Source organism: Zootoca vivipara, chromosome 7, assembly GCF_965207765.1.
Source record: "Zootoca vivipara chromosome 7, rZooViv2.hap1.1, whole genome shotgun sequence".
Lineage (NCBI taxonomy): Eukaryota > Metazoa > Chordata > Lepidosauria > Squamata > Lacertidae > Zootoca > Zootoca vivipara.
The window spans coordinates 78612937-78626300 of record NC_142590.1 but is presented as its reverse complement, the minus strand read 5'-3'; the positions used below and the strand labels follow the sequence as shown (position 1 = coordinate 78626300).

The window sequence follows — 13364 nt, the reverse complement described above, 5'->3', positions numbered from 1 at the left end:
AACTCAACCATTTTGTGCATTGAGTATTTTGTTTGCTTCTCTTGTGTGGTGGGAGGTAATAATAATAATAATAATAATAATAATAATAATAATAATAATATTTGCCAGACTTGATAAAAACTAAAACTCACCACTAGAGGGCACATTCAAACAAAATATTCAAAATTATTGTATCACATGATTATCAGTTCAAAATAATAATGTGATAATTAGATATATGATTATGAGGGTCCAAACATAATTTTTATTAATTTACCTCCTAAGGAGCTATTATTGGGGTGTAACTATTCAGTGAATAGAAACTGGAGTCTTGTTCTTCATTAGTGATGGAAATATTGATGGCGTGCTAAGTATTATATTGAAAATAACTATTCTGAACATAAACAATTATTTATTATTATTATTATTTTGTTATATCACAGCCTTACTTGAAGGAATTCAGATCAGTTTATATAACTCTCACCCACCTTGTGGGTTAGGCTCAGGTTAGGCTGAGTGATGGACGCTGGTTCAAGTGATGGACGCTGGTTCAAGGTCACTCACATCTTCATGACTGGGTGTTGATTTGAACCATCATCTCCCTTGTCCTGGGCTGTGTAGACACTATTCCTTTAAAGCACATTCAAAGCACGATCTTCCTCTCAAAGAACTCTGGGCAAGGTAGTTCTCCGCCTCACAGAATTACATTTCCCAGCATTGCTTAACAAACTACAGTGCCCAGAATTCTTTGAAGGAAAGAAGGTGCTTTGAATGAGCTTCAACTGTATAGTGTGTGCACAGTCATGCTCTGACACTAAGCTCTTCACCATGCTGTGTCTCAAGCAAATGTTTCCACACTTCATAACTTATCCCCAATCCTTAGTGTGTAATAGTGGAAGAAAACCAGCACTAATTTTGACCCACTGGCTTTGCAGACATCAAAAAGTGATACCCCTTGATGAACATGAAAGGCAATTATTGCTTAGTAATCAAAATGTTATCCTTGCACTTCAGTATTGTCTCATCTCCTAAGGGATACTTTTGATACTTATGCATGACGTAGTGCTAAAAATAGTAAAGTTGCGTGCATGGTTAATTCTGCATGAAATGAAGGAACTGCCTTTTAAAACATTTGAATGACAGTCCCTATTTAACCTGACCATATCAGCGGGCCCATCTTCCTCCATCATAAAGGTGTACCTATATTAAAGGTAAAGGTAAAGGGGCCCCTGACCATCAGGTCCAGTTGTGTCCGACTCTGGGGTTGCGGCGCTCATCTCGCTCTATAGGCCGAGGGAGCCGGCGTTTGTCCGCAGACAGCTTCCGGGTCATGTGGCCAGCATGACAAAGCTGCTTCTGGCGAACCAGAGCAGCGCACGGAAACGCAGTTTACCTTCCAGCTGGAAGGTACAGTGGTGCCTCGCTAGACGAAATTAATTCGTTCCACGGGTCTTTTCTTACAGCGAAAAATTCGTCTAGCGAATCCCATAGGAATGCACTGGAAAAAAAATTGGAATTTTTTTTTTGCCCATAGGAACACATTAATTGAATTTCAATGCATTCCTATGGGAAACCGCGATTCACTAGATGAATTTTTCGTAAAACGCATTCGTCTAGCGAGGCAACCTCCACTCGAAAAATCCTTTCGTTAAGCGGAAATTTCGTTAAGCAGGGCATTCGTTAAGCATTCGTTTATCTACTTGCACTTTGATGTATTACCTATCTTCAATTATCATTTCTGTAGGGAATCCTAGCACCTGAGATCATATTCTAGCTTGGGGGCACATCCTAGAAAGTGCATAAAAATCAGTATGATTCATCATTATAAAGATACGGGGACGTTTAAGAGCTAGTTTAACTGCCTCTTGTGAAAAAGCCAGCAAACATGACTTAAGTCTAGTCTGTTTATTATCAGCATCTTCTTCCTCAATTCACATTACCCTTTACAGAGCAAAAATAAGGACAGGCCCTTGAACCCAAGGACCTTACAATCTGAATATTGGCAGTGGGTCAGAGGGCAGCAATAGAAAGCAGTAATAAACAGGAGGAAAAGGAACAAGGGCTGGCTGAGGATTATAATGTTAGACAGGCATGCCTGTTTTGCTGCTGTGGTACAAGCTTGGCTCTAAGACATCTAGGATTCCTCCATGCACTTGGCTTGGTGGAACCATAGACATGCACCTAACCATCCATACATGCATATGTTTTAAGACTGCTGTGAAAATGAATGTGTCTGTTTTTTTAAAAAAACAAACAAGTAAGCTCAGAAGTCCTACCGCTAAAATTTTATAGCTGCAGTCAAAACATGATTGTGTATGGAAGTTCAGTAAGTGTGAAAGCACTATAAACATTGGCTTCTGTTGCTGTACTTTGTTCCATTTCATTTTTACGATGCTGATTATGGGAGGCCATCCACAAATGTCATACAAATTATAGAGGGGTAGATTATTGCTGACTAAAAGCCCTGGGATTTAAAAACAATTAGGATATTTAAGTGTGCGAATTGTCACTGTAAGATGGGCAGCCTTGTTATATTGTCCTTCAAGAGAACTGATGCTAAATAACAATAACAACAACAACAATAATAATTTATTATTTATACCCCGCCATCTGGCTGGGTTTCCCCAGCCACTCTGGGAGGCTTCCAACCGAATATTAAAAACAGTACAGCATCAAACATTAAAAACTTCCCTAAACAGGGCCGCCTTCAGTTGTCTTCTAAAAGTAAGATAGTTGCTTATTGCCTTGACATCTGCTGGGAGGGCGTTCCACAGGGTGGGTGCCACTACTGAGAAGGCCACTACCGAGAAGTGCCACTACCGAGAAAGCGTTCCACAGGGCGGGTGCCACTACCGAGAAGGCCCTCTGTCTGGTTCCCTGTAGCCTCACTTCTTGCAATGAGGGAGCCTCCAGAACGCCCTCGGTGCTGGATCTCAGTATGGCAAATTGTGACCTAGGCTGGTTCCTCCCCCCCCCACCCCCACCCTGTTTTAATGTTCAGTGTTTGATGCAATAGTCAGATAAAATTCTGGAAGGAACCATTTCCCTTGAATCAATTCAAATACTTTGGAGTAAGGCTTTTAAGAAAATGTAGCAGCTTTCTCCAGTCTCTTTTATACCAATAGCAAGTCCTATCTTGGTTCTCTGGTCATCATTTCCTCTCGTCTGGTCAACTGGACTGTACAAGCCACTCTAGGAGTGGGGGGGGGAACGAACCCAAACCACACCAGTTTTTGCCGTTAAAACCTAAGGTACTTGAGGTATTGGGATCCTCAGCTCCACAAGTCTTTACAGGTCAAAACCAGCACTTTGAATTGGGCCCGGATGCCAAGCCTTAGATCATGCACAGCAGCTCACCATGTCTTCCCAGCATCCTTTGTAATGTTGCAAGGGATCCTGGGAGCACATCTGGAATCACTCATTCTGCCTTTCTAGTACAGTACTTCTGTACCTAATTTCACATAGAGATAGGCATGTGCAAGCCTCACTGAGCCTGATTTACTCATAAAGGCAGCTTATAAAGATTTTAAATAAATAAATGCATGAATATGCATGCTCTCATCTCCCATGTTTGTGTAAAGACATGGCGGGGTGGAGCTTGAAGGCTGTTTCATAATGGTTGATATTTGATTATTTTTTTTGACAATTTAAGGATATGATTTGTTTTTTAAATACAGCCTCGCGTCCCTCGAAAATCCATTCCCACAGCTACACATCTCCTTCCCATGTTTACCAGTCGTCTCCACTACCAGCACATACAAAGAAATTAAGGGGGGAAAACAGCCACAGGCTAAACACAGCTCCTGTTCCATTTAGCAGCTGCATGGCAGGAACCCAACCTCTGTCAGCGCACCTCCACACAAGGAAAAACTTCACCTGATGGATTTCTGCATCTCCAAAGGGGAAGGTGGGTGGCAATTTGACAGACGCGGGTGGCCAAACGAAAAGGAAAAGACAGCACTCCTGCAGCTTTAACAGTTGTGTAGAAGGTGGGATTTCACCCATGCTTGGCCCTGTAAAAGTGCCTGAGCCCTGCCTTCTGTGTCTATGGCAGCATCCTATGGCAGCCTTAATACAGGTATTGCACACCACCAACTACTGCATGCTCCCCACTTCTTTAAAGTGTGTTTTGGAGCACAAATCAAAGTGTTGGTGCTGACCTTTAAAGCCCCAAATGGTTCTGTATACCTGAAGGAGCATCTCCACCCCCATTGTTCAGCCTGGACCCTGAGGTCCAGCTCCAAGGGTTTTCTGGCGGTTCCCTCCCTGCGAGAAGTGAGGTTACAGGGAACCAGGCAGAGGGCCTTTTTTTGGGTGGAACACCCTCCCATCAGATGTCAAGGAGATAAGTAACATACAACCTTCAGAAGACACCTGAACTTATAGGGAAGTTTTTAATGTTTCATGTTTTATTATGTTGCTATGTAAGTTGGAAGCTGCCCAGAGTGGCTGGGGCAACCAAGTCATATGAGTGGGGTACAAATAAAAAACAAAAACTATTAATGCAAATTCTTTCCCTCTGGTTCAGTTCTCTAAACCCACCCACACCCCCATTTCTCAAACCACCCTCCTCCAACCTGCTGCCCTGAAGATGTTTTGGACTACAACTCCCATCGCGCCCCAGCCAGCGTGGCCTTGCCTGATGGCTGGCTGGGGCTGGCGGAACTTGCGCTGCCGAGCATCCTCAGGGCACCAGGTTGGGGAAAGCTGCCGACCTCCGCTCGAGGCTGGGGCGGCTGCCTGCGCTCCTCCCGCCGCCTCCCCCCCCCTCGCCGGCTCGAGGCCGGTCCCGCCTCCCGGGCGCAGGTGGCCGCTTCGAGCAGGAAGTCCCCACTGTGCATCTCGCCGCCTTCGCGCTCTCGGTGTGTGCAGCGGCCGCGGCGCGCCAGGGGCCAGGAGCCGAGCTAGGGCGGGCCGGTGGTGGCTTCCCCGTTCGCCTTGCGAGCGCATCTTCGATCACACGAGACGAGGGGCAGGGAGCTCGAAACTCGCTCCTCCTGAGAGAGTCAAGCGGGCTGCGCGGGTGGGAAATCCCAGACGCGTAAAGAGAACCTCGGACTCTGCTTTTCTGGTTCCACTGAGAAAGGGCTTTTCATTTGGGGAAGGGAGAGGGGGGCACGCTTGGGATTTTTCATTTACTTTTATTGTAGAGGGAAAGCGAGAGTTTCCTTTCCCGCTCTCCTTTGGGCCCCCTTTTCACAATAAAGAGGCCACCGACAGATCTCCTGATGGCTTCCGGTCCAAAAAGTTCTGAGCCGAACTCCCAGCTCGGAGACCCCGCTCCGAATCCCAACATCAGCCCTCAGGAAGAGCTGGACTTCTCCATTTTATTTGATTATGACTACACGAACCCGATAGCAGGTTTGTGGCTTCTCGCCTCTGTTCTTATTTCGTTTCATGAAGTCCTCCCTCCCCTCCAAAGACCTTGCTGTGCGGCTGCACTGGATGCTACCTTGGTGAATTCGTGGCGCCAAAGGGGTAGGGATAGCGCTACCTGCTATCATGGGCGGGTGCCTGGAATAAAACAATGTTTTTTTGGCACTTGGTCAGGGAACTGTCTGTATCTGAGAGAGAGGAAAGCTGTACTGCACGGCCGCACAGGAAAGAGTTGTTTTCTCCAGTTGGCACTAAAGAGGGCGACAGGGAAGCGTTAGGAGGTTGGCTGGAGTTGGATGGGAATCACTTGTGGCAATGGAAGTTTACCTTTCTGCCACCAGCCTTCCTCTGTGGCTACATTTTTCTTCATCTCTCCAAAGGGATGGATGATCAGAAGTTCTAATTGTGCAGGTTCTTATGAGGATGAGCAACGCGTTAGGGGTGTGTGTGTGTGGCAGAAGTTTTAAGTAACTAAGAAAATAAACGATAAAATATACTAAATAAAAAAAATTCCTTCCAGTAGCACCTTAGAGACCAACTAAGAAACTTAGTTGGACTCTAAGGTGGTAGTGGAAGGAATTTTTTTTTAATTTTGTTTCGACTACACCAGACCAACACGGCTACCTACCTGTAGATAAAATATACTGTCATGGCACTGCGGCAGATCAGAGGGCTGTTCTCTGCCCAAGTATTTAACTATATTGATATATAATGTGGTTGTCTTTCAGCTTGTGGATATCATAGTTTAATGGCGCCTGTCGGTTGTATTGTAGGCATTAGGGCTGTTACAATATACAGTACAGACCCATAGTGAGTGATGCTGATTAATCTGTAGAAATGGCAACAGTGCATACATACATTATTATTAGACCATGGTTTCCGTTATTATTATTATTTTAAAAAAATTGCTTGCTTTATGCTGTGGATTATTGTGTAGCTAAATGACAGGGCTCTACTGCTTTGCACAAAAGCACATGCAATTTAACATGTTATGTTTGTAAGAAGATGCCATGGATACTCAGATAATGTCTGTGCTAGGGCTATTTATTTATTTATGTTTTTGGCGGTTCTTATTTTTGATCTCTAAGCTGCCTTGAGTCCCAACAGGGAATAAAGCAGGGTATAAATAAATAAATATATATATAAAGAACAACAACAAAAATCATACACGTTCTCCAAACAATTGGATGTCAGAAAATGCCCGCATCTTTCCCATGTTTTGTGTCATCTAAGGTAAATATTGCCCACACACTTTTGGATCTGCTGAGAGGCTGCATTGTGCCTCCAGTGTGCAAACATGTTAAACATGCATGGCCCATGTGTTTCCTTCCTTCATGGTACGTCTATGTTTGGAAAAATGTCATATGTGAAATAGTACTGCGGGTACTTTTAAAGAATGTTAGAATCCAGTATCTGGCATGGAACTTCCCTGTTGATGCAGGGTGGTAACCAATTAACCCATGGTCAACTTAGTGGTCACCAGTGACTCCACAAGTCACCACTTCATGCTGATACCCTGAAGTTTTAATAAGCTTTCTTGAGCCAGGGCTGTGTATGTCCTGCACCATATTTCTTTAAACAAAACTGGAACGTGATAGTCCGATCCGAACACATGAAAAAGACAACATGTTCCACTATGGGCAACATCCAATTATTTCCACCTGTTTGCAAAATGGAAATCTGCTTGCACAATGGGACTTCCAGTTTCTTTTCTTCAACCCTCATGCACCCCTCAAAATCTGCTCCACAGGGTCCACCAACCCTCTGGAACATCTTTGGGGGGGGGTGCATGGGGGAGGAAAAAAAGGAGCAGCCCCTTTACACAAGTGGACATTTTTTCATGCTGCGTTGGGTCTCATCTGCATTATGTATTATAGCAACCTGAAATGATAACATTGTTTCCCATCATGGAATAGTCACTTTTCTTTCAAGGATCAGACTCCATGAATAGGTCTTACACTGCAATCTGAAAAAAAGTCCCATGGAGTTTAGTGTGGCGTACTTCCAGGAAAATGGGTATAGGATTGCAGCCTTAATGACTCTCCTTCCCCCCCCCCCGAAACGGTGCAGCTCCACCTTACAGTGGGGTCTATGCTGCTAGTGCTGCTGATCCAACTTGCCACAGGTGAATTTGTGACCCAGTCCTACCAACTGGTACCCTAACCAATCTTGCCTCCCAAACAATGGGGATAGGGAAGAGTGCCCATCTTAGGAACATTGGAAGGTGCCTTGTACCATGTCAGTTGTTTGGTCCACCTAGTTGTGTATGGTCTACACCAGGGGTCAGCAAACTTTTCCAGCAGGGGGCCGGTCCACTGTCCCTCAGTCCTTGTGGGGGGCCGGACTATATTTTGGAAAAAAATATGAATGAATTCCTATGCCCCACAAATAACTCAGAGAGGCATTTTAAATAAAAGGACACATTCTACTCTTGTAAAAAACACCAGGCAGGCCCCACAAATAACCCAGAGATGCATTTTAAATAAAACGACACATTCTACTCATGTAAAAACATGCTGATTCCCAGACCATCCGCGGGCCGGATTTAGAAGGCAATTGGGCCGCATCTGGCCCTGGGCCTTAGTTTGGGGACCCCTGGTCTACACTGACTGGCAGCGGCCCTCCAGGATTTCAGGCAGGAAGGAGTCTCCCCCAACCCTATTGGCATAGCTGCCAAGTTTTCCCTTTTCTCACGAGGAAGCCTATTCAGCATAAGGGAAAATCCCTTTAAAAAAGGGATAACTTGGCAGCTATGCCTATTGGAGATGCTGGGGTTTGAACTTGAGACATTCTGCTTACAAGGCAGAGACACACTGAGCTATGATCCTTCCCCAAGAGAGGAGTGTATGTGTTCATACAGGAGGAATTTTATGACTTGGGCCCTAAGACCTTTAGCCTGAAATATAGCACCTCAATTGTGATTCCAATACAGACCATCAAACTCAGACAAGCAAGGACATGTAGGGAGATATTATTTACTGTAGCCCCATCACCCTTTCCATAAGCAATTAAATTAAAACTTGAACTTTCTCCAAGGCAATGTCTGGCTCTGATATTTGGTGTGGCTTTCTTTGATTTCATTATTATTTCTCCGCTTACCTTTTTGGAAACACACACTGCCCGCTTTGGAACCTTAGAATGGAACATGATATTGCAGCATTCAATGGCCTGTTTGAATGTATAACACTACTGCTTGTAGTAGAAGCTGAGGACATCCTATGCTGATCTTCATTGGATCGCAGCTCGTGGCTCAGTCAGTAGAGCATGAGACTCCTAATCTCAGGGTCGTGGGTTTGAGCCTCACATGACATTGGGCAAAGGATTCCTGCATTTCAGGGTGTGGGATCAGGGTCCCTTCCAACAGCTCTACAATTCTATGATTCTTTGACACAGCTGGGGGGCAGATCTGGACTTATCACTGTAAGAAGTGCAGTTCAGCATAGCTTTGAAGTGTTTATTTTGAGTACGTAGTGGCATCAAGATAGGCTAAGGGAACTTTTGCTATTTTCTTCTGTATGGAAACAGGAGGTAGCGCAGCTGGATGTGCTTTACAGTAATTTAAAATACAATACTGTAAGTAGTATTGGGATTTCAATCTAAGATTGTTAAAAGTGCATTATGGCTTTTGAGCACGCTGCTTTAGTGAGTGTAGTGAAGGGTGCCTTTGAATGAGTGAAGGCAATGAGCGTGGCTAAGAATACTCTAAAATCATGTACTCTTACAGTGCCAAAACCGTGACTGAGAATATCTTTTCCAGTGCAATAAAAGCAACTGTAGTTGCTAATTTACATTTTCAGTGACGGGCCAAGAGAAATTAGCACGTTTAATTTTTTTTTTTTACAGAAGCCTGTGAAGCTTGTTTGTGCATAAATTCCTTTTATGTTTGTTGTAAGAAAAAGTAAAAGAACAAAACAAAAACAAAACACAACTGTGACTTTTTTTAAAAGCAAAAGCAAAAGCAAGGTTAAAAGTCTGAAACGCATTTATTAGGGAGCCTGAAACTTCGCACTGCTGCAAATCCCTTCTATCTTGCTAGCTTTATACAGTACACCTGAGATATTTTTAAGGTGTTGTAGTGGAATTTAGTTGAATTGGATATGTGTGTGTGTGTTTGTGTGCCCCCCCCCACATCTTTAATAGCACAGTGCTTGTTTTTTATTTACAAATAAATAAATAAATAAATAAATAAATAAATAAATAGGCAAATAAATAAATAAATAAATAGGTAAGAGACTGAGCCATGAGCTGAAAAGTCCCATGTTCAAATCAGGCTTTAAGTCAGGCTTTAATCTTGGGAGCACTTACTTAGGAGTAAACCCCACTGGCCTCAATGGGACTTACTTCTGAGAAAACATGCTTAGGGTTGGAATTACTGAGACAAGCACACAAAGCCCTTAGAATAAATGCAAAGCAAAGGGGAGTTGATGGGTAGGTCTGTTATTTGAACACACAGGAGTTTTAAAGCACAAATCGCTCATTTCTCCCAGATGCATACAATGCATTTGTTCATGGTGATCCACACCTTTGCACTGCCGTGTCCTTGCAAACATCCAACATACAGCATTTCAATCACACCCACACCTGTGGTATTGGGGCTAATGTGTTGGAGTTTGACCAGGGAGGCTTGGGTTCAAATCCCTGCTTTAGTCACAATAAGCTCAATGAGTGACCAGCTTAACCTGCATTACGGGGTTGTTCTGAGGATAAAATGGAGTAGGGACCATATGTGTCACACACACACACCCCAAGTTTCTTGGAGGAAGGAATTAACAGTTACACACCATTCTAATATTGCAATGATTGTGTGCAAACATTTTGCCCACACTTGATGTTGAGAAGAATATGCCGTTGCAGAGAGTAGGAAGAGCCCTCCAGAGACAGCTTTACTTGCACTGAATGCCAGGATACAGTGATTATTATTAATTTTGTATATTTTCAAGATGGAAATAATTAGTGTAAGGGAGATCACAACGAAACTTATAATCTGGAGGACATTCCTTGTCTTTCAAAAGACACCATTATGAGTCTGTAAGTAATCCTTTGTACATCAGTGATCTTTAATGTACTAAGATTAAAGCATGTTTACAAAGAGATGGAAATTAAAAGACGACGACGAAGAAGAAGAAGCTTCAGTCCACATGTCTAAGTGTGCCTGGCAGTTGTGGAAGTTGTCTGTTCCCTAACTGATGTTAGTTGCATCTGAACTGAAGCTGCTTACTTGCAGTTTGGGGATGTTTGCCAGAAACGTAACCATAGCAGAGGGTCATGAGCCCAGGCCTTTTCTTCTTCCTCTGAAAGTTCTCATACTGCATCCAAACGATGTTTTCCAACTTAGATGGAGCCTCTTTGCATGCAACTTAAGGTTGGTTCACATGCGTGTGTTCGTCCGTTGAAGCCTGCAACAGCAGCAGAATACTTGCATGTGTGAAGGGGGCTCTGCATATCGAACACTACAGGCAAAACGGTCATGTTGTCTGAAGTCACCTTGAATTCACTGCTTCTCAGTAGAGTCAGTTCTCACATGCAGCAGCTGGCCAGGAACCTGAGACATCCAGTGATATTTGCGGGGATGGGGAAAGCCCTAAGAAAAGACAATTTAGCCTGCAACTCCCACCTTGTCTTGAATAAACATATTAAATTGCATCCCGTTTAGTTAGACCCGTGTTTCCCAAACTTGGGTCTCCAGCTGTTTTCAGACTACAATTCCCATCATCCCTGACCACTGGCCTTGCTCGCTAGGGATTATGGGAGTTGTAGTCCAAAAACAGCTGGAGTCCCAAGTTTGGAAAACACTGGGTTAGAGTGCAAGCTTGGCTGTGTGTGAGAAATTCCTTGTCCCTCACCCTTCCCATTTCATCCCTGTAAAGCCCCCCAGAAGCCTGTCCTGAGGGTTGGGAGACTCCCCAAAAGAACTGTGATAAGGAGTTGGGGGTGGGTGGGTAGAATTGGGCAGAGGTAGATTGTAGCCTTATCCCTCCCCCACTACTGCACTCCATATTCCAGGTCTTTCCTTAGAGCCGTCCAATCCATACAAAAGTATTTTGGGAGGGCACAGGGATCTGCATTGGTAGGAATCGGTGGGGATTCCCATTTGCACATATGCTTTAGTAAATACTGCATGTACAAGTTCCTGTACAGATATTCTCGTACTGTTCTTGGGGGACAGGGGGCGGACTGGTGTGGAGGACTCCCTGGTCCTGAATGGGGTAACTGTGCCCCTGAAGGACCAGGTGTGCAGCCTGGGAGTCATTTTGGACTCACAGCTGTCCATGGAGGCCCAGGTCCGTTCCGTATCCAGGGCAGCTGTCTACCAGCTCCATCTGGTACGCAGGCTGAGACCCTACCTGCCTGTGGACTGTCTTGCCAGAGTGGTGCATGCTCTAGTTATCTCCCGCTTGGACTACTGCAATGCGCTCTATGTGGAGCTACCTTTGAAGGTGACCTGGAAAATGCAACTAATCCAGAATGCAGCAGTTAGACTGGTGACTGGGAGCAGCCGCCGAGACCATATAACACTGGTCCTGAAAGACCTACATTGGCTCCCAGTACGTTTCTGAGCACAATTCAAAGTGTTGGTGCTGACCTTTAAAGCCCTAAACAGCCTTGGCCTAGTATACCTGAAGGAGCGTCTCTACCCCCATCGTTCTGCCCAGACACTGAGGTCCAGCGCCGAGGGCCTTCTGGCGGTTCCCTCGTTGCGAGATACCAAGTTACAGGGAACCAGGCAGCGGGCCTTCTTGGTAGTGGCAACCTCCCTGTGGAACGCCCCCCCCCCATCAGATGTCAAAGTGATAAACAACTACTTGACATGTAGAAAATATCTGAAGGCAGCCCTATTTAGGGAAGTTTTTAATGTGTGACATTTTAATGTATTTTAATCTTGGTTGGAAGCTGCCCAGAGTGGCTGGTGAAACCCAGCCAGATGGGTGGGGTACAAATAATAAATTATGATGATGGTGATAGGCATAGGATATCCCAAGACATACACCCAAGCTGCAGTGCCATAAAGTAGTTAAGGAAACACTTGTCTCCTAGCAACTACCTGTGCTTCCTATGGGAAGATTTCTTTGCATGTTCAGGATCATTCAGGAGTACTACATGCTGGGAACAAGCAGCAGGCTATAAATTGCATCCTGTTCGGGAGCACGCAAAGGCATCTGGCGGACTACCGTTGGGAAGATGAGCCTTCCCCAACCTGATATCTTCCAGATGTTTTGTACTACCACTCCCATCATCCTTTTCCATTGGCTGTGCTGTCTAGGGCTAATGGGAATGGTTGTCCAATGTTCAGAGGTGCCATATTGGAGAAAGGTGGACTAGATGAAACTTTGACATAGTCCAGTAGGACAATCCTTATGACCTTTACTTTGAGGAAAGTTCAGACCTCTGGTCTAGAATGCTTAGGCCAGTGAGTTGTAAGAACAGGGGGATATTTTAAAATGGGGTTGTAGTTTCCCCAAGCCTATTTCTCACTTGGCGGTGGACTGTACCATTTCAGGTGAAGGCTGTCATAACTGAATGGTCCTCTACTACAGCAATAAATAAAGAATTCCACATAAGGTAACCAGAGTGTCAGGGAGAAAACTAATGCATCTTCTCCACATCTAGTTCTTTGCAGGGTATTTTGTATAAAGGAACAGCCAGCAATGCAAGCCCTCACTTGCCACCTGAAGTGGTAGGGCCCAGACAGCGTGTGACCCAAGTGATAAGGTTTCCTTTGATATGTTTATCTCCATTGATAATTTTTTGTTCCTATAATAAGAAACTATTCTCCACAACAGCCGATCTGCGCTAGCCATCTCATGCAACCAACTGTCCACGGCGTTTTATTAGTGCTGGCCATCTCATGCAGACAACTGCGGCAACATGATAAGAGATGGCATAGCATGATACCAAAAAGCATTGAGCTGGATGTCTGCACACCAAACCTCACAGCTGCCACACAAACTCAATTAGGCAGGTCTCCAAGCCTGATGCCCTCACCTCCATATGCAACACGTGGAATAATG

The 13364-nt window shown here is 44.6% G+C and overlaps 1 protein-coding gene across 7 annotated transcripts in view; it reads left to right on the top strand.

The window, feature by feature from the left end:
* NFATC2 (nuclear factor of activated T cells 2) overlaps window positions 1–13364 on the top strand; it is a 138799-nt gene that overhangs the window by 12609 nt on the left and 112826 nt on the right. For 4 of the 7 annotated variants that reach the window (XM_060277310.2, XM_035121779.3, XM_035121780.3 and 1 more), the window contains exon 1: window positions 4814–5340. The exons of the other annotated variants lie outside the window; for them this stretch is intronic. In XM_060277310.2, the coding sequence (XP_060133293.2) occupies window positions 5208–5340 (133 nt within the window). In that variant the 5' untranslated portion in view covers window positions 4814–5207. Of the gene's footprint in view, window positions 1–4813; window positions 5341–13364 lie in introns of those variants that run through there. 7 annotated transcript variants of the gene reach the window in all.